The 20,044-nt window shown below is 48.1% G+C and overlaps 2 protein-coding genes across 3 annotated transcripts in view; one reads left to right on the top strand and one right to left on the bottom strand.

The window, feature by feature from the left end:
- Pygb (glycogen phosphorylase B) overlaps window positions 1-16,381 on the top strand; it is a 41,665-nt gene extending 25,284 nt beyond the window's left edge. The window contains exons 10-20 of the mRNA XM_076851442.2: window positions 717-863; window positions 1,759-1,922; window positions 3,254-3,368; window positions 4,454-4,555; window positions 5,451-5,598; window positions 6,758-6,816; window positions 8,400-8,541; window positions 10,735-10,942; window positions 12,400-12,534; window positions 14,029-14,095; window positions 14,773-16,381. Of these exons, the coding sequence (XP_076707557.1) occupies window positions 717-863; window positions 1,759-1,922; window positions 3,254-3,368; window positions 4,454-4,555; window positions 5,451-5,598; window positions 6,758-6,816; window positions 8,400-8,541; window positions 10,735-10,942; window positions 12,400-12,534; window positions 14,029-14,095; window positions 14,773-14,925 (1,440 nt within the window). The 3' untranslated portion in view covers window positions 14,926-16,381. The remainder of the gene's footprint in view (window positions 1-716; window positions 864-1,758; window positions 1,923-3,253; window positions 3,369-4,453; window positions 4,556-5,450; window positions 5,599-6,757; window positions 6,817-8,399; window positions 8,542-10,734; window positions 10,943-12,399; window positions 12,535-14,028; window positions 14,096-14,772) is intronic.
- Window positions 16,382-18,624: 2,243 nt separating this feature from the next.
- The window catches only part of Abhd12 (abhydrolase domain containing 12, lysophospholipase), an 81,166-nt gene continuing 79,746 nt past the window's right edge, over window positions 18,625-20,044 (bottom strand). For both annotated transcript variants that reach the window (XM_076848884.1, XM_076848885.1), the window contains one exon: window positions 18,625-19,319. In XM_076848884.1, coding sequence (XP_076704999.1) covers window positions 19,280-19,319 — 40 coding nt within the window. In that variant the 3' untranslated portion in view covers window positions 18,625-19,279. The remainder of the gene's footprint in view (window positions 19,320-20,044) is intronic.

The following is a 20,044-nucleotide window of genomic DNA, read 5'->3' as shown; positions in this document are numbered from 1 at the left end:
CCTGTGAGAGCACCAGGGCTGTGGGAAAGGGTCTGGCTCCAGGATATGGATATTTTTGGGGACGGGGACAGAACAGACGAGGACAGGATTCTAACACTTTTTAGGGCTTCTTATAGGAGTTTTCTCATCTTGAAGTTTGGCAAAAAAACCCAAACCAAAACAAAAAAACCTAGAAGTTTTAAGTTTTTCGTATTTATAGATTTATTCTCATGGCTCAATTTGCTTTGATCATAGATTCTAGATTCTTTGGTGTAGCAGGATTTTCTTAATTGAGCTTTAACTAAATCAACATAGATGAAACCCTAAGGTAATTTCTTTTTTAAACTCTGTTTCTGGTCTTGGGGTATGTGAGGCTGCAGAATCGTCAAAGGTCCCCTTCATTCCTGGCCAGTAGCAGGCAGAGCCACATGATAACCATTGTCCCACACTGTGGGTGTCAGATCAGTTTAGAGGAAATAAATGAAAAACTGCTTATCAGTCTGTTAGTTTGCCAATAAAAAAGGAAAATTAAAAGGGAATTCTCCAGGAGCAGGGTCAGTGTTATTCATTTACATGGGTGTCTACAAATGTTAGGCTGTAAAGCTTCAACAAAGTGAGGAGCCTGGGCTGAACTGCAGACTTGGAGAAGCTCCAGACCAGCCCCATAAAGCAGACTATCACCTTGCCCACAAATCTGCTTCTAAATAAGATAAACACACCATTCTCAAATGGTCTAGGCCTGGGAAATCACCAAGAGGACCTGTGCCTACACCAACCACACTGTGCTGCCTGAGGCCTTGGAGCGCTGGCCTGTCTCCATGTTTGAGAAGCTGCTGCCGAGGCACCTAGATATCATTTATGCCATCAATCAACGGCACCTGGATGTGAGTATCAGTCCTTGCTGGGGCAGGACATGGGGTGGATTGCAGGGTGTGGAGGGCTTCACCTGGGCCAATGGGCCCATCTGGCTTAGAAAAGGTACTACACTCCTTGGGGTCTGGAGACTGTCCCCTGGCAAAGCTGTTGGCTGACTCCACATAAATGACTCCTGCTGTGTATGTGGGAGTCACAGATTGGGGTCTTTTATTTTTTGGCACTAAGGATTTAACCCAAGGTTATTTTACCACTGAGCTAAACCCTAATCTTTTTTATTTTTATTTTGAGACAAGGTCTCACTAAGTTGTATAGGACCTCCCTAAGTTGCTGAGACTGACTATGAATTTGCCCACCGCAGCATCCCAAGTTGCTGGGATAAGAGGCCACCATACCCAGCATAGATCTGGATCTTTTTTTTTTTTTTTTTTAAATCTCCACTCCTAAGCAAGCTCTGTTCTCTTCCTGGATGTCCAGTGGCTCCATCCTGGCAGCCTTGGGGTGATTCAGAGAAAGAGCACAGCCTATCCTTCCCATGTGACCTGCAGAGAGCAGCTGTCCAGCTAGTGATAATATAGATGAATGCTGCCTAGGTTAATAGGGTTAGTGTCTCAGCCTCCTTTTGGTAAATTGAATGGCATTTCACCTGCTGGTGTCCTGTCCTCCTCAGACAGCATATCTCTGTGATCTCAGGCTGGGCCTTTCCTGCATGATTGTCTTCCTAGAGTTAGGGCCCTTGTGAGGTGCATCTGAGGCATGTTCTGGGGTGCCTTTAAGGTCTAGGTCTGGGCACAGCAGCCCCTGGACTTTCTTAGAGGTGGTGGAACTTCTCACAGGCATGGTGGGCTGTTGCCTGGTCATTGGGGAGTTACTGGGTCACAGTGGGCTCTCTGTTCTTGGCCTTAGCATGTGGCTGCCCTGTTTCCTGGGGATGTGGACCGCCTGAGGAGGATGTCTGTGATCGAAGAAGGGGACTGCAAGCGAATTAACATGGCCCACCTGTGTGTGATTGGATCCCACGCTGTGAATGGTGTAGCGAGGATTCACTCAGAGATCGTGAAGCAGTCTGTGTGAGTAAACTCCCTCCCCAACCAAGGATGGTTCCTTTCCAGAACCCAGATCCTCCCTTAGAACTGGCTGCCATATATACCACAACCAAGTTGCATCACATACCCCATGCTACTGATTTGTGGGAATGACAGAGCCACTGAGAATCACCACCGCACCTCTCATCAGCAGGTTTGCACTTGATTTGATGGGTGATGTCTGAGATGTGGCTTTTTATGGCACCATAAAAAGTCCCTCCTCCTATGCTTCCAGTCTTGGGCATTTCAGCTGGAGACTCAGAACTTCTGGTCTTTCTGCTGTTGGCTGAGTGCCACTGATGCCCCACCAGGGGCCAGATGTGCAGGTGGAAGTCAGGGGCCTAATAGGATCTAGGAATTCCTTTCTTCCATTCTGTCATGAGATGCTTGTTGAGTATCTACTGTGAGGGCTGGGTTGGTCATCCGAGGGTGGAAGGAGCCGTCAACCATGTCAGTCCAGGTGAAGGACCTTCTGTGTTTTGTCTGGCCCAGGGCTTTTGCATATTAATCACCATGGCAAATTCTTTTTTGTTTTGTTTTTGTTTTTCATACAGGGAATTGAACCTAGGGGTGCTTTGCCACCAAGCTATATTCCCAACCCTTTTTTTTTCTAGATTTTTTTTTTTTTCAGTACTGAGGATCAAACCCAGAATCTTGTGCCTGCTAGGCAAGTGCTCTACTATTGAGCCAATTCTCAGCCTTTTTTATTTAATTTTTTTAAATTTTGAGATAGTGTCTTACTATGTTGTTCACACTGGCCTCAAACTTGTGATCCTCCTGCTTCAGGCTTTTGAATTGTTGCGATTACAGATGTGTGTCTCTGTACCTGGCCCATAGCAAACTTCAGAGTTAGATATGTCTCTCAACTTACAAATGGGGAAATAGCCCAATTTCTGAAAGACTAAAGTCTATTCAGTATCCACTGCTATGACCTGGACCCTGCTTCCCCATAGACCTCTCTGGAAAATGGCCAAGTTTATTTATTTATTTATTTTGAGAAAAAGGAAAAAGAAGATTTATTGCTTTGCTAGCAAAGGAGAAACACAGGGAACTGCTGTCCTAAAGGCTGTAATTCTGAAAATGGCCAAGTTCTAGTATGTGGGAGGCTATAGCTAGCAGTAGACCTCACAGCTACATATGGCAGATACACATTCCCTTCATGCTAGTCCCAAAATGCACAGGGATGCTAGTTGATGTGTACATTTCAGGAAATAGTCAAATTGAGTTTCAGGATCTCCCCAAAAGGTTCTTATGTTCTTTTGCTCACCTAGTTCAAAACACAGCATTTTTGACAATTCCTTATTTTCTATTTGTAGCTTTAAGGATTTTTATGAGCTGGAACCAGAGAAATTCCAGAATAAGACAAACGGCATTACACCCCGACGGTGGCTGTTGCTGTGCAACCCGGGTCTGGCAGACATCATTGTGGAGGTGAGCACCCAGTGTTCCTTATCCTGTGGGGACACCAGGTCTGAGACCATGAAGAAACCATGAGTTAGAAGCTGCAGTTGACACTGGGCAGGGTCATCAGGCGTGTTCGCTGGAACCAGTGGGAATTTGTGTCCTTACCAGCAGTGGCCTCTGGACATGAGCCAGCGAGGCCTGTGAGCACAGGTGCACTGGTCCAGCTCTAGCCCTATGTGTGAGTTTGGAAGCCTATCTGGGCTTTAGGGAAGGCTGAGGAAAAGGAAAGGCCTCTTGATGAAGAGGGAGCTGACTGTGGTGGGCAAGATTATAAGCCAGAGACATGGAAGGTTATTTACTTATTCACGTGCTCTCAGATACCAGGCCCTGTGCCGTCTGTGCCCTTGTCTCTCTTGAAGAGCAGAGTATCCTAAGGCTGCCATGGGGACACTGCATGCCTGGAGTGCTAGAGTCAAGAGGGGCTTCCCTGAGATGTTGAGAGCTGGAAACAGTGCGGGCAAGACCAGAACAGAAGGCAGATCTGTGCTAGTACTAGGTCCCCTCAAGGATCTGGAAGGCCAGTATGGCTTCCATACAGGATGAGGCTGGGAAGAGTGAGGAGAGGCTAGATAGATGGCTGGGCCAGCAATGAAAGGCTGTAAGTAAGAGGGTCCTCAATGAGATTGGTTTTGAAGTGAATGCCTGCCATAGTGAGAAAAAGAGGGAGATGGTACCCCCTTTGTTGTTGGTGATGAAGGAATGGGAGGGGGACCTAATCCCACTAGCCCCTAATCCCACAGCCTGTAATGGGTTGTCCCAAGTACTGGGGACTGAAGGAAGTTCATGAGTTTGTTATGGATGACTGAGTTGATAGGACTTGGACATCCTGGGGGAGCCATTGAGGGGTGAGCTCAGGTCTGATTTAGGAGGCCAGGGCCCTGGTGGCCATGTGGACATAGGGTACAAGTTGCCCTGAGAAGGGGATGTTGTGAGGGCCCAGAGGGGCAGGAAGAACCAGGGAAAGCAGGCATGGGGTAACAGGCAGAGGGCAAGCTCATAGAAACTAAGGCTGCAGTGAACAGAAGCCATGTGTCCCCTTTATGTTTTTCCAGAGAATTGGGGAAGGCTTTCTGACCGACTTGAGCCAACTGAAGAAGCTGCTGCCATTGGTCAGTGATGAGGTGTTCATCAGGGATGTGGCCAAGGTCAAGCAGGTAGGTTCATGTGGCCCTGCAGCCTATCTTCCTGAGGCCCAGCATGTTGAGTTTGTGTGGAGCCATCCAGCACTTTGGAAAGGCCCCCAAAGGTCTGGGTCACACTCAGCCTTCCAGATGAGGGCTTGTTTAAACTCAGGTAATGCAATGGGTGGGAGTGTGCAGACCCCCGGGACATCTCTGACTTCACCTTGCTCTGCCATTATAGTAGCAGGTATATACAGAGGCCTTGGAAGCTGATTGCAGGGTAATTCCATTTCTGAGCAGTGGCTGGAGCTTCCCAATCTTGGCAGGAGCTAAGAGTGTTCTCACAGCATGGTGCAGGGTCGGAATCATGGGTCTGCATGTTTGTCCTGCTCATGACATTGTCTTCCTATGAAACTTCATAGGAAGTTTCTCACTTCCTATACCTTATCCCTCCATTTTCTTTTTCTGACTGCAGATCACATTCTGAGTGTCCTTTACTCTGTTTTCTCCTTATGCTTAGCTCTAGGCTGCTATTCAGTTAGGTTTTCATGTATTTCTTCTCCACTTTATCCTGTATACCCATTTTCAGTGCCACCCTTGTTCACCTTTCTCCGATGTCATCAGTGCCTCCAGGTCTGGTCTCTGAACCTATCATCCCCTCTCTGACAATTTCTCTTTTTTTTAGTTGTAGTTGGACACAATACCTTTATTTATCTGTATGTGGTGCTGAGGATTGAGCCCACGGCCTCGCACGTGCTAGCCTAGCGCTCTACTGCTGAGCCACAACCCCGGCTCCTCTCTGACAATGTCTAACCTGGCCAAGATGTTCTCTGGGATTGGGTAGAAAGCTGGAATATATGGGACCTTGGGAGCTCACAGGGCAGTTCCTGTGAACTGTCCACCCATCCTTCACTTTCCTTCTTTCCAGGAAAACAAACTGAAGTTCTCTGCCCTCCTAGAGAAGGAATACAAGGTTAAGATCAACCCGTCTTCCATGTTTGATGTGCATGTGAAGAGGATCCATGAGTACAAAAGGCAGCTGCTTAACTGCCTGCACATCATCACACTGTACAACCGTGAGTGTGGATCCCTGGGTGCCTCCTGGCTTCCCTTGTGTGGTTCTAGGTGGCATCCCTCCCTCAAGACCAAGGTTGGCTCAAGACTTGTCTTGCCCACCAGCTTATCTTTGGACCCCTGGCCTTTCTCACACAGAATGTGTGTGTGTGAGTGATGTGGCACATTTATTTTGAGCAATGGCTGTATGCTTTACTGTGTGCTCAGTGCCAGAGTCTTAGGTACATAAATGGGTAAGCATTTAAAGGCTCTGTGGGTTTTGAGACCTTGGTGGAGGCAAGGAATAGTCTGCACCAAGGCAAGGTTTGGGGTTCAGATTAGCTTTTATTTTAAGATTAGTTATTATTTCTGTAAGATTCATCTGTTTGGAAATACTGTGCTCATCAGAGACATTAAGTCTACTTATAAAAGTCTACTTATCAAAAAGAGTAATATAGGTTCATTTTATATATATACATATATATGTGTGTGTGTGTGTGTATTATATTGCTTTTGGATATTTTTTTATCTTCTTGCTTAATTATTTATTTACTTATGTTTTGTGGTACTGGGGTTTGAACCCAGGGATGCTCTACTACCAAACTATATCCCCATCCCTTTTTTATTTCTTATTTTGAGTCTTGCTAAGTTGCTGAGTCAGGTCTTAAACTTACAATCCTCCTGCCTCAGCCTCCCGAATTGCTGGGATTGTATGTGTACCACTGTGCCCAGAACAACATGTTTTAAAAGTGTGTACTCCTCACACACAAGGGTCACTTACCGTGACCAGAGCCAAACAAGATCCTGGGTTGGGCTTTTCTGGAAGTGTAGGTGCAGCTTTTCTTCTGAGCTCTTAGGAAGAACATCTTTCCTTGGTATGCTACACGGTTAGTTGTCAGTGTTCTTGATGGCTCTCCTCACCAACTGGGAGTGAAGTGCAGACATAGGGGTGGCCTTGTCCCCCTGTAAGTGGCAGGTTCCTAAGCAGGCATGTGGTGGGGGCCCATGACCATTTGCCACTGCTACCTACCTGTGCCTCTTAGGCTAAAGTGTACAACTAGCCAAACCTGCCTGTCCAGCCTCTAGAGAGGTCTCTGAGGTTGCTAGGCCACTGTGGCTTGCTGGGAAGGGACTTTCTGGTTTAAAGTTGCCTCGCTTTAATCTCATCTATTTGTTCTGCAGGAATAAAGAAAGACCCAGCCAAGTCCTTTGTGCCCAGGACTGTGATGATTGGGGGCAAGGTGATATGACTTTCTCTTCACTCCTTTTTTGATATTTTGGCCCAGGATGCACACACTCCCCCTCTGGTTGATGGCAGCTTGCCTACTCCAAAGCCAGGTGCCTGCATTGCACACAGAGTGCCAGTGGGTTCCCAGTCCTGCAAGGGTGCTTATGAGAGCAAGGGGCCCATTTAGACTCAGTTGAATAAGAGGGAATTAGATGGGAACCTGACTGCTCAGATCCTTAGCCCCAAGGACCAGTCTCAGTGGATCCCATCAGAAGGTGTGGTACCCGTTCTCTGTGTTCCCATAGGATCTCATGGCTACTTGTGGCCAAGGGAATATAAGATAAGTATAACTGCTACTTCTGTCACATGTAAGGCCATTCTGAGCTCAGCATGTGTTCATTTAATTCTCTTTACTATAACACATGCTTGAGTACTAGACGCAGTGTCACCACAGCATCATACTTGGCCAGTATCCTGGTCTTCATCAGAAGATATGGGCTGCGGGGTGCAGCTTCTTTGTGAGGTACTGCCCTGGGTCAGCCTTCCATGGTGCATCTGCAGTTTGCACTCTTGCTGACAGTATGGCTGGGGTGTGTGATGCACATGCAGGTACCTGTCCTTGTTCTGCAAGCCTTTCCTTTAACTTCAGCATCTGCAGAGGTAACTCAAGGGGAGAGGGCACCTGCTCAAGCTCAGCAGTTGGTAACCTCACCTTGTTTGGTCTTTGCTCACCCCATCACCTGGTATTTTTGAATCAAATTATTTGGATATCATGTTGTTTTGTTATTATTTTAGTTTGTAAGGTCCATAATGACATGGACTTTAAAAATTTTTTTATCCTTTTGCCTCTGCCTCTTGAGTTGCTGGTAGTAAGGACATGTGCTACTCCCCTGGCTGAAGTTGTTATTATTAATAATATTATTACTTTTTGGTGGTCCTGGGGATCAAATCCAGGGCCTTGCTTGCACATGTTAGGCAAGGACTCTTCCATTGAGCCATACCCACAGCCTCAAAAATATTTTAACTGTTTGAATTAGACCCCAAGGGGGTCTAATGTCCTCACATTGATTGATAAGTCTTTTAATTTTCCTTAATCAGTAGGCTTTCCTTCTATGTCTCCCGCCCCCTAAGATGTTTGTTATAGAAATTGGGTTGTCTGTCATCCTAGGCTGGCTTTTTCTGAATGTATTCCCCCGTTTTGTTCCAGTATATTCTTTAATTTTCTCTTTCCTTTAAATTGATAGGTCTAGAAGTCTTTGTTTCTTTTATCTTGTAATTTCTGAAACATTGGACTCAGATAGACTTGAGGCTGAAAGATTTCACAAGTGAAATCTGAGGACTCATGAGAAGTGCTGGATAGAAGCTGAAACCTCTGCAGAGTCAGCCCTTTCCCTTTCCTTGACCCCAGTTGGGGTTATGCTTTAGGGTGTGACCTCTGTGTATCCACTGGCCAATCCAACACTGGCTTCTGAGGATCGGTGTTCACCCTCTTATAGACCCATATGCCCAGTAGTGTTGCCAGATGCTCCAAGGACCCTTCTTGGACCCAGAGCAAAGCTTAACCCTCCTTAACTTTCTCCCCAAACCCTTTTCCAGGCAGCTCCCGGGTACCACATGGCCAAGATGATCATCAAGTTGGTCACATCCATTGGTGATGTCATCAATCATGATCCAGTTGTGGGTGACAGGCTCAAAGTGATATTCTTGGAGAATTACCGTGTGTCCTTGGCTGAGAAAGGTAACCCTGGATGCCTGCAGTGGATGGAGACTTGCTCCTGTCTGGGGCTGTTGGGGGGCAGTGCTAGCCAGGGCCATTCCCAACATTAGGCAGCCTCACTCTGTCCTGGAGACTCGGGTCCCACCTAGCCTGGGGAGGGCTGCAGACTAGCAGTGAAAGCCTTCAGAGAATGCCCTCTTATGTCATGAAGCATCTGAAGCATGCCTGAGAAGGCACCTTTGTGTATCTTAGGTGGAATTACTCAGGCTCAGAGGAGGTCCAGAGAGCAAAGCTTTGAACATCCTTGCTCTCTGAACCTTATTGTTCTGCGTGGTCTCATTGTTCCCTACTTTCCTCTCTCCTGCCTCTCAGCCAGGCCTGCTGCTTCTATGCCCTCCTGTTGGCAGCACATATATCTGGCCAGTGGCTTCTCTCTCTTCTCTTCCCCTCCCCTCCCTTCCCCTATCTTGTTCACCACCACCTGCTTGCTTTCCAAGTGCACTGCTAATTTCTCATGTACCACACCAGCACCTACCTCTCATGTCCTGTCTGGGGGTAGCTTGGAACCTGACATTTAGTTTGGGTCTGCTCTATCTTGGCTGGTTCTGGGGAGAACCACCAGGATGTCAGCATGTCCATTTTGAGCTGGATGCCCCTTTCTTGGCAAGAAAATGATTTGCATAACCAGAAAGAAGGTGGGGAATCTGAGCCTTGAATTCCCACACTCCCTTCCTGCCACTAAGGTCGTGGCAATAAAGACTGCAGGCTGATCTGCTAAAATGTGAGCTCAGGCTGGTCCACCAGAGCTGGCCCGATGGTCTGGCTGCTGCCTGGAATTGCTCCTACTTCATTTGGGTGTCACTTGGTGCTTGAGTGTCTTCCAGTCTTCTTCAAGGGACTGAAAACTTTGGTGATGTTGGTCAGTCCTTCCTGGAATTTCTTTAAAAAAAAAAAAAAAAAAGATAGAAAAGTGTGTGTGTGTGTGTGTGTGTAAGTAAGTTGTAGATGGACACAATACTCTTTCTCTTATTTATTTTTATGTGGTGCTGAGGATCGAACCTGGTACCTCCATGTGCTGGGCAAGTGCTCTGCCACTGAGCTCCAACATCCTGAGACTTCTAACTAAAATGTCTTGTTGTCCTTCCTGCTCTCTGGAAGCCCCTCTTCACCTTTATTTTGAGACCAGTTGACTACTGCTTATTTTTAGAACTGGCCATGGGGGCACCAGTCTGGGGCCTCAGTGCTGGGGTCTAGATTCCTCACGTTTTTTCCTGGTTCCTTGGATGTGCCACAGCAACACCTAGCTGTTACAAGCTGTGCTGCTGTGCCACCGTGCTGGGGGCTGGGGATGCCTTTTCCTTTTTATCCTGACACCTTGGCTTGGCCTTCATCTCTTTAGAGCTCCTGCTGCCCTGCTACTCTATCACCTTTCTTCCCTTCCTGAGGAGGGGCTGGGCTCTGGTGCTGGCTGAGTTGAATTGCTGCCTGCTGGGCTGAGGAAGCACTGGCAGCTGTGGCACTAGTTAAGGACCAACACGGAGATCAAGGTGTCCAGCCAGGGTATGTTCCTTGGCAGTAACCTGTGCTGTTTCTAGCCTGCCACATTATGAGCACAGGAAGCCTGAGTTTGGGAGAAACCATGAAGCTGCAGCATCTGGCTGGGTGTTTGTGCCTACTCTGTGCATACTCAGTAATTCTCATGCACATGAACTTTAAGAATTGCTTTCCAGTCCTCTGGTTCTACAGGAGTGCAGGTTCCTCCTGAAATGATCCAAGGAGCCTTATGGGATGATTAAGATGTCAATGTCATGGGAATGAAGGGAACATATTACCAGCAATTCAGCACCGGGCACCCACTTCACTTGTATTTACCTGGTCCCTGGAAAGTTCCCGAACAAGAATCCTATGCTACTTGTGGGACTTCTCAGGGGTTTTCATCTTGGGCCCTCTGCCTTAGGATCCTCCAGTCAAGAAGGGGAGCCCTGTGGAGGCCAGTGGCCACTTTGGTACTAGATGGTTGATGGCTGCCTGGTTTCTTGGTCCCCCTGGTCCTGGAGTGACTGGGGCTGGTTGGTCCTGTGGCGAGCCCAGCAGCCTCAGGATGGAAGTTTCCCATCCTGGGATCTCCTGCTGATGGGGTTGAGAGGAGGGAGTGTGGTGTGAGAAAAATGAAACGAAAGGGCCTGGGGCTGACCTGCCTTCCGTTCCTTGCAGTGATTCCAGCTGCTGACCTGTCACAGCAGATCTCCACCGCGGGCACTGAGGCCTCAGGCACAGGCAACATGAAGTTCATGCTGAATGGGGCACTCACCATCGGCACCATGGATGGTGCCAATGTGGAAATGGCTGAGGAGGCTGGGATTGAGAACCTCTTCATCTTTGGCCTTCGGGTGGAGGACGTCGAGGCCCTGGACCAGAAAGGGTGCAAGTCCCTGCATGTGGAAGTTTTGGGGGAGGGAGGACATGGAGGACAACTGGGTCTAGGGGCTAAGGCTGGGCAGGGGTTTGTTACCCCATGGCTGTGGGAAAACTGGAATCACCAGTCTCTTCATAAGCCCAAAGCATCTGGATCCTAGCTAGGCCGTCCCTGTGCTTGTCTCCATGGCAGAGTCCACGGAGTCCAGATCAAGGGTTCCTCTTCCAGGAAAGGTTTTTATAAGTCACTATTAGGGCAAGGTCTCTTAGAGGGGCACTCTTAGCCAGGATGCAAGTAGGACAGCGCCCAAAGGCATGGAAGCCTGGGGTAGGGCAGGCACCTCCATTGCTGAGAGCATTAGCCAATTGAGAGCACCTATCATTGAGGTTCCTGGTCTAATTCGTAAATTATCTTTTTATTTTGAAATAGTTTTGGGTTTTCAGAAAACTTGTAAACATAGTAGAGACAGCTCCTGTCTACCTCACTCCTGGTTTCTCCTGTTGTTACATCTTAAAAATCATTGTGGTGCATTGTCAAAATTAATTAACCTATAGTGGCACATTGTAAATTCTTAGTTCTTGCCACATTGTGATTCTGCCAGCTTTTTCATGAATGCCCTTTTCTGCCCCAGGACCACATCCAGGGTACCCCGTTGTGATTGGTCAGTTCTCCTCTAGTCTGTGACAAATTCTCAGTCTTCCTTTGTTTTTCATGATCTTGACATTCATGAGGAGTCATGGCCTCATTCTGAGGGCTAATTTAAAAGAAAAGTTATTGTTTTCTAGTTGACTTTTGTAGCTCTTGGGGAATCAGTGAAGCCTTAGACAGCAGTCAGATGAAACCCAAGTGTCACCTTAAAACTCAGAACACTGTCCTTGTCATCCAGAGAGCTCACATGCCCCACATGGAGTTTTCACCTGTCCCTCCCTCAGGTCTTCTGCACTGTCCTGTGTCCTGGGACCTGCATGTTTTCATGTCCCCTTTGCCTCCCCACCCCTCCCCCCAAATCACCTCCCAGCTCCGAGATGGGCAGGGCTGGTTCTGTCTCATCTTGTCTGGTTTTATTTCCTCATCCTGGGGGCCAGCCAAAGGTGATCTAACAGGGCAGCCTGTTTTTAAAAGCTCTGCCCAGGAATTCAGTGAGGCAAGTTTGTGAGCAACCTGATGTTCTCTAGTAGAAATGTGATGTGAGCTGTGCATGTAATTGTACATCTCCTGGGAGCTGTATTTCTTTGAATAATAGAGGGAGCAGGTGGATTGACTATAGCCTTATAGGTCATCACTACTTGAACCACATGTGTCTCAAGGGCCTGGTAGCCGCAAGTGGTTAGTTGTTGATGCCCCAGACCTCCAGGGCCAACCTGGGACAGGAGCTGTACCAGGCACAACATGTCTCCACCACTTGTTCCCTAGAGGTTCCCACTTGGGGGACACTAGGCATTGATGTCCTCTTCTCCCTGCAGGTATAATGCCAGAGAGTACTATGAGCGCCTGCCGGAACTGAAGCAGGCCATGGACCAGATCAGCAGTGGCTTCTTTTCTCCTAAGGACCCACACTGCTTCAAAGATGTGGTGAACATGCTAATGTACCATGACAGGTGGGACACACCCCTCTTGTCTGTTTTGGCTTCCCTAGTTAGCTGTCCATCAGTTCCCACTTTTGGGACAGTTGGAACCTCCTGGAGAATAGGGAAGTTCACATTTGTGACATGATACTCTCTCCCCCTCAGCCCACAAGACCTTATGGCCAGCTGGGAGAATCACAGCTAAAAGTCAGGGTTGGAGGTTGTAGGAGCCTATGTCAATGCCTTGGGGGACCCCAGCAGTAGGAGACAGGCCAACAGCAAGAGCAAGAGGCTGGAGGAGGTGTCCCTGGGCTGACACTGTCCTTGGGCATCAGATGCAGTTGTGTTCTCAGGAGGCCAGTAGAGGGCAGTTGGGGAGCATAGGCAGGATGCCCCTGAACCAGCAGGGAGGTGATTGGGAGGGTGGTGGAACTGTGGCTCTCAAGACACACCGTAGTTAAAATAGAACTTGCTTGTGACATCATAAAGTTATAATGTGACTGGCATTTTTATCACAGTGCAATTAACACATGGCTGTAAAGATTTACAGTCATATAACAGGTTAACTGATTGACACTATTTCTGACTTATGGCAGTTTTTTGCTAGTGAAAGTTGAATCTGATGAATCCCTGGAATTAACCTCTCTTCTACTTTCACAAGTCTTTTACTTAGTTTTGGTTTTGCTCTTTGAGGACTGTGTTATCTACCAGCTTCAGTCAGACTAGATCATGAGCAGTTCATGTGTGGATTGAAGCTAGACCCTGCTGAGATGTGAGGAAGGAAGGAGGGTCTTTTTTTTTTTTTTTTGAGACAAGGTCTTGCTGAGTTGGCTGAGACTGACCTCAAACTTGGTATTGTCCTGTCTCAGCCTCCTGAGTCACTGGTTTTACAGACATGTGTCACTGCACTAAGCAGGAAGGAATTTTAAAATTTGTGAATTGTGAATTTTATGAACTGTGCTTTTATTCTCAACAGTGAACAAAAGTGCATATCTATATTCATAAATTTGCATTTTTGTCTAGAACACCAGGGACCACAAATAACCCTTTCCTCTGTCACCAATTCTCAGACTTGGAATAGATAGCTAAATGGCAGTGTCACTCATCAGGTGTGTCTTGGCCCTGGCAGTGAAATAGGCTGCTGCTTTGGGTCTGCACAGGATCATATGGGTGTGTGCAGCTCTAGTAGCCCTGTATGTGCTGGTAGTGCTGTAAACACCAGTTTCCTTAAAGGAATATTGGGTTGAAATAAGATTTTTTTTATCAAATAGCATCTCCTGGACATGAATGTTGCTCACAGGGAAGCCCTGTAGTCAGATGGATCTGGCACAGCCTAGCCCCACAAGTGGGGTGGCTTTTTCATTCCAGTCCCTAACAGAGCTGTAGGATGAGGGCTGGGCCAGGCAGGTGATTTCTGATCTCTGGCTGAGGGATTGTCCCCTAGGACCACATGGCAGGCTGCTCTGAGCAGGGCTTCTCACCCACTGCCATTTACCAGCCTGGCTCAGTGTCCTGTCCTAATTTCAGGTTCAAAGTGTTTGCAGACTATGAAGCCTACATGCAGTGCCAGGCCCAGGTGGACCAGTTGTACCGGGTAAGACTTGTGGGCTCCAGGGCCAGCTAAGTGGTCTGTTATAGACTTGCTGAGTCAGATTTTTCATTTCCCAAACTGGAAGCAGGTTCTTGGCCAAAGCTGGAGGGAATTGGGGCTGTGATTTGTCTTTCATGTGCTCTGTCAGTCTCTAGGGCAACCCTGTTACTTCCTCTCTTGGGGAATCAGCTTTCATAGCTGAGAGTAGGAACATGGGACTTGGAAACTGAGTTCCCTAGTGGGGCTCTTGAGGAACCCTTTTCCCTCAATTTGGAATGGCCTGGAAGAGTCTGGCCTTTCTGCAGAGACCCCTACTGGTGCTGGGTATAATTTTGGGGCAGCTGTAAGGCTATGATGGAAGATAGGAGATGGGTGAGGCCCAGGGCAGAAGACTGCTTGACCATCTCCCATGGACATGATCCACCTGTGGCAAGTGCTTACCCCTGCTGGTGTTTCTGTGCTATATATGTGTGTGACAGGGGATACCCTTTCTTAGCTTCTTGCCCCTTACATGTAGTTATTCGATAGGATTTCCCCTATTCTCTGAGCACATGAGTATAATATCTTCTTCCCAGGCTCATCTAGAAACAGACCTGACATTCCGGAAGCTCAGGCTCTCTTGGGAGCTCTTGGCCCCAGCAAAGGTGCCAAAGATTAATCGGTCTTTCCCTCCCCCACAGAACCCCAAGGAGTGGACCAAGAAGGTCATCAGGAACATTGCCTGCTCTGGCAAGTTCTCCAGTGACCGGACTATTACTGAATACGCACGGGACATCTGGGGAGTGGAACCCTCCGACCTGCAGATCCCACCTCCCAATATCCCCAAGGACTAGGTTCCCTGTGAGCAGGACCAGCGGGCTTTTGTTTGGTTGATTTTGCACATCATGCCAGTTTTCAAGCACTTTGCCAGCAGCTAGTGGTTCCTGCTTTTCTCAGTGCTGGTTCTGGGAGGGGCTGTGGGGTCGAGAGGGTGGTTTTGAAGACGGGGTCAAGGAAGGAAGGTGCTAGGAGTGGGGGACATCTTCCTGCTTTCCTATAGAGGAAAGAATTCTCAGCACAGATGGGAAAGCTGACCCCCATAGCTTCAGCCAGCCATCCCCACAGAGGGTAGGTAGGAGGTGGAGCCATCTCATGGGCTCCCTGAAAATTTGCACACATATTTAGTTTTGATCCTCTGGATTCTGGGGCTTGGGCAGGTGTCTGTGGTGAAGCTTGGGGACATGTATTTCCATAGAACCTGGGCCACTAGCTGCCAGGCAGAGCTAAGCCCAGTGTGGTCTCCTTGGCCAACTGTTTTCCATCCCTGTTGGGGAGTCAAATCCTTCAGGCATCATGCTCAAGGCTGCCTGTATTCTGATCCCTGTCCATGGCTCTTCACCTGGTATATGGGCCCTACCTTTTGTAGTCATCTTGGGAGCCATGTGGGTGCCCTAGACTCAGGACAACTGGGAAGGAACATTGGGGAAGGACTTGTTTTGGTGTCTCAGAGGCATTGGTTAAGACAGGCTGGCTGAAGCAGGGTTAGCTTGGTTTTGCTTTTTCAAAAGAAAAATTACACAAGGAAATGAAACTAACCTCTTGTTTTAGCAATTAAAAATTGCACTCGGTCAATTTTGGGTCTGTAGGAGGCCATGCTAGGGCTGTTTTTGCCTGGCTGGAGGTAATAATCAGCCACTGTGCCCAGCAAGATTAGCTGCCTATCCTGTACTGGGGCCTGAGGCAGGGCTGCTGACTCTGCTGTGGATCTGTGCCCTCCTGACACCTCCCATTCATGTCCTGGGGTGCATTTTTCTGTTGTACGTACAAAGACTATTCTTCCCCTTCCACCAGTGCAGCATCCTGGTCTGCAAAAAGGAGCAGTGGACCCAGAGGACCTGTTTCCATTGTACTCATACAGTAGGCCTGGGAGGGAATTGAGGGTGAGCCCTCTCAGCCAAACCCCTCCTCAGGCTGAGGCTACGGGGCAGAACGTAGCACTAGTCTAGTGCTGCCCATCACCAGTCAGTTGGTGGTTGGAGAAGTCAGATGGAAACACCCTTCCAGAGGCTTCCATACTTTGCATGCTGGACCTGAGGTGCCAGGGAAGGCATTTCCCTCACCCCAGCTTTGCTGGGGAGGATTTGCTCACAGTGCACAGTTCCACCAGAACCACTGGGGTCTTTTTTTTGGGTGGTGGCAAACTCTGGGGCTATGGTCATCTGCTGTGAGGCCACATTCCCTGAAGCTGGCTGTGGGTGGCCACAACCCTACCACTTGCTGTTACTGCTTGGTATAAAAAACTGATTAAACCTTTTTGCCCATGGTTAGTGGATGTTGTGTCTGTTTCACTCACTGCACACAACACTGTGAGGGTTCTATAGGAGGTGGGAGAGTGCAGGCCTGAGGCCAGGGTGATGACCTTGGCATATGGGCTTCAGTTCTTTGAAACCTGTGCCAAGGCTGAATTATGGCTCCGTGTTCTGATTTCAAAGACAAAGAGTTCTCATCCCCACCGTGTGGGACTTACCTGTTCTTTAAAAAGTCATCAAATCCAGCCATATGGAAACACTTTACTGGCAATAGAATGAAAGTATTTGCATTATTAGTGTGAAATGTATTGGTCCCTCTCTGCACTTACTGCCTCTGCCACCAGTTCCTGGGCCTGGAAACCAAATCATCTCCTGAATTGTATCTATAGCTGCAGAAAAAAATCAGGAGCTGTGTGCAGTGTCATCTCCTGAATTCCAACCAATTCAGGAGGCTCAAGCAGGAGCATTGCTAGATCAGCCTCAACAACTTAGTGAGACCCTATTTCAAAAATTCAAAAAGAGCTATCAGGTGTAAAGTACCCATGTTCAATACCCAATATATATATATATATATATATATATATAAAGGAAAAAACTATTGCAGGTTGATACAGAGCCATGGACTTCCTTGTCTTGGCATCTGGCAAGTTCTTCTCACAGTCTTACTTCCATTCCATGCTGTGGTCCGAGTACCAAAATGAGTCTACTACAATTCCCAGGTTTGGGAGGCTGTCCTGAGATTCCTGGGACACAAGTGCAGTTGCACAGTGCTTTACCCCCAACATGTCACATCTCCTAGCTTCCTTTTTTTTTTTTTTTTTTTTCCAAAGAAAGACTGGTCCTGATTGATCTGACATTAAATGGTCTGAAACCCACAATGTAAGCTTTGTTGCTGTTTGTGGAAATTTTCATTTAACTGATAGATAATAGCAAAGCAGCTGCCAGCTCAGGGCTCCCTTACATTCCTTCTTTAGTTTGCCTGTCACACACTTTTAAAAAAACCCGTTTGTATTTTAAAAGTGTTTTCTACATCTTGTCTCATTTCCCCACCAATGAGTCTGAAGTAACTTGCAGAGACAGAAAAAAAGACTGGCCCAGGTAGAGGCACAGCAGTCACCTCTGCTGAGGTGTCAGGAACTTCAGTGTGAAACAGTCCATGGCCTGGATTTGCACTTCAGACTACCATTGCCTTATACAAGGGCTGCCTTGGTCTTGTGTGCACAGCTGTATTATAGTGCCTTGAAGGCCCCTGGCATATACCAGTTATGCAAAAAGGCTGTGAAAGGCAAGGCAAGTATCCCATCTCTGAGGGCTGTGACTTGTAGTGGCAGTGCACTCAGATCCTGCTTTTGGCTGAGCTGTCCACAGGTGGCAGAAGACTGACCCTGTTATATGCCAAGAGTCTTGTCAGGAAGAAGATATATAAATGTTTTCACAAACTGACCTCATTCCAACCTTGGAATGGGAAAGGTATTTGTTTTCTACTTCTAGAGTCACTGTAGGTCTAAGGTACCTCAGAATGGAGAGGATATATACTGTGCTGGGCTCAGCCCCCCTCCCCCACCAGTCCACAGGTGCTAATACTGGGCATACCGACAGCTGGAAAGTTGTATAGCCTGAGGACCTAGAGGAGGAAGGCTAGGTATCAGCAGAGGCTGAGTCCCCAGGAGACCTGCACTGTCCCATCTGTTAGATGCAGAAGGCAGGAAGACAAAACCAACAGGAGAGCCCCTTGGGCTCCAACACCTAATCTTACTTAAAACCCCCCTGCTGCCCCTTCTCAGAGGTTCCTTAGCCTCCCATGTGACTGGCAGATTCTAGTGACCCTATTCCACCTTGCTGGGAGTCTGCACATGTGGGTGATATTATGGGTTCCAGTAGCTGCAGGAAGGGCTGGTTTGACCATAAGCCAAACAACATATCCATTAGTTCAAGAGACACTGGGAAGTGAGATGATGTTCAGTGCATGTGCTCTGCAGTGGAGGTCCTTTTGGGGACCTCAGGCTGTGTGTATGCTGGCTTGACACTGCAACAGGGACAGCATTGCCTGGCTAGGCTTCCATTTTAGGAAAAAGCTACCACGTTGGTAAAGCTTTGCCCACTAAAGGAAACCCTGGTGTCTGGAAAGAGAGAACCTCCTTCCTCCCATCCAAAAGCTGGGATCCAGAGCTGGGGCTGTGGGAGAACCTGGGAGGCAGGGAGGCACTGCTGATCCTTTTTGCTGTGCAGAATGAAGAACAAACAGACCGCCACCACAATTTTATTCTTAAATAAATGCTCAGTCTACGGCCAGGTTAGGAGGACAGGTGGGTGGAATGAGAGAAGTGCAGATCCCGGGCACCCTTGCTGTGGGTGAGCGGGCACCCTTGCTGTGGGTGAGCGGACACCCAGGGGAGGCAGAGTTGGCCCAGAAAGGCAAGCAGTATGCACAGGGCCAGAGGAGATAATCCAACTGCTGGAGTCCATTCTGCCTGTGTCTGGAAGGGCAGAAATAAGCCATGTCTCCACACTCTTGGCAGATGGTGTCAGAAAGCTCAGAGTGGTCCTGAGCCCCTGAGCCCCCTGCCCAGGCTCTCCATGCCCGGCTCAAAAAGTAGGGGATCAACCAAGTGGGGCCAAGTGCGCTGCTGCTGTAAGTGTTCCCAGCAAGAGCTCAGGTAGAGTGGCAGGAGAGGAAGAGTGGCCCCATGCCTGCCACCAACACCGTCCACACAGATACATGTTCGGTCACCGGCAGGACCTCTTTGCCTGCCTGGCTGCATCTGAGTCCTCTCTCCAGGTATGCACCAGGCTCTTGAGCACCGCAGGTGTGGCACTCCCCGGGTTCCAGGGGCCGGGGCTGCAGACCAGAGGAAAAGGGGAGGAGGGCAGGTCTTCATGCTCCCTTCCCAGGCCAGGTTCAGTGCTGGCGCTCAGCTTCTGACTTCCCTAGGAATTCCCTAGATCAAAAGAGGACAAACAGCCAAATTATTGAGCTCAGACCAAAGATTCCATCCCAGTGATCCTCAAGTAGCTGAGGAAGCAGAGGGCACACAAAGGAGGCGGCAAAGAATCTAAAGAGCACCGTGCTCCTGAACAGAAAAATACTGAGGTAAGCGGAGCACAAATGGCATCGTATTGTGTCAAATCCAGGCCGGGGCTTCCATTCCTTATTCTAAAATTTAGCTCTGTATTCAGTCTAAATTCTCTGTAATATATTCCTGTTACGGTTTGGAGATGAGGTGTCCCCCAAACACTCCTGTGTTAATGAAGGAATGTTCAGAGGTGAAATGATTAGATAATGAGAGCTGTCACCTAATCCATCCTAGTTTGAGTGGACTAACTGGGTGGTGACTGTAGGCAGGTGGGCATAGCTGGAGGAGGTAGGTCACTGGGAGCATGGTTCATTTGGTATCTCTCTCTCTCTCTTCCCCACCTTCCCTACCACCATGAGCTAAGCTGTTTTCTTCCACCTCAATGTTTTGTCTCATAAAAGGTCCAGAGCAATGGAGTCTATGGGACTGTGGACTGAGACCACTAAAACTATGAGCCCCAAAGAAACTTTACCTCCTCTAAGTTGTTCTTGGTCACAGCAATGAAAAGCTGGCTAACATAATTCCTTTTAAAATGGAAAAAAATTACAACCCTGAAGCAAATCTATACTTTCTTAGGTCTCATATCCCAC

Source organism: Callospermophilus lateralis, chromosome 3, assembly GCF_048772815.1.
Source record: "Callospermophilus lateralis isolate mCalLat2 chromosome 3, mCalLat2.hap1, whole genome shotgun sequence".
NCBI classification, from domain to species: domain Eukaryota; kingdom Metazoa; phylum Chordata; class Mammalia; order Rodentia; family Sciuridae; genus Callospermophilus; species Callospermophilus lateralis.
This window is presented reverse-complemented; position numbering and strand designations above follow the sequence as displayed.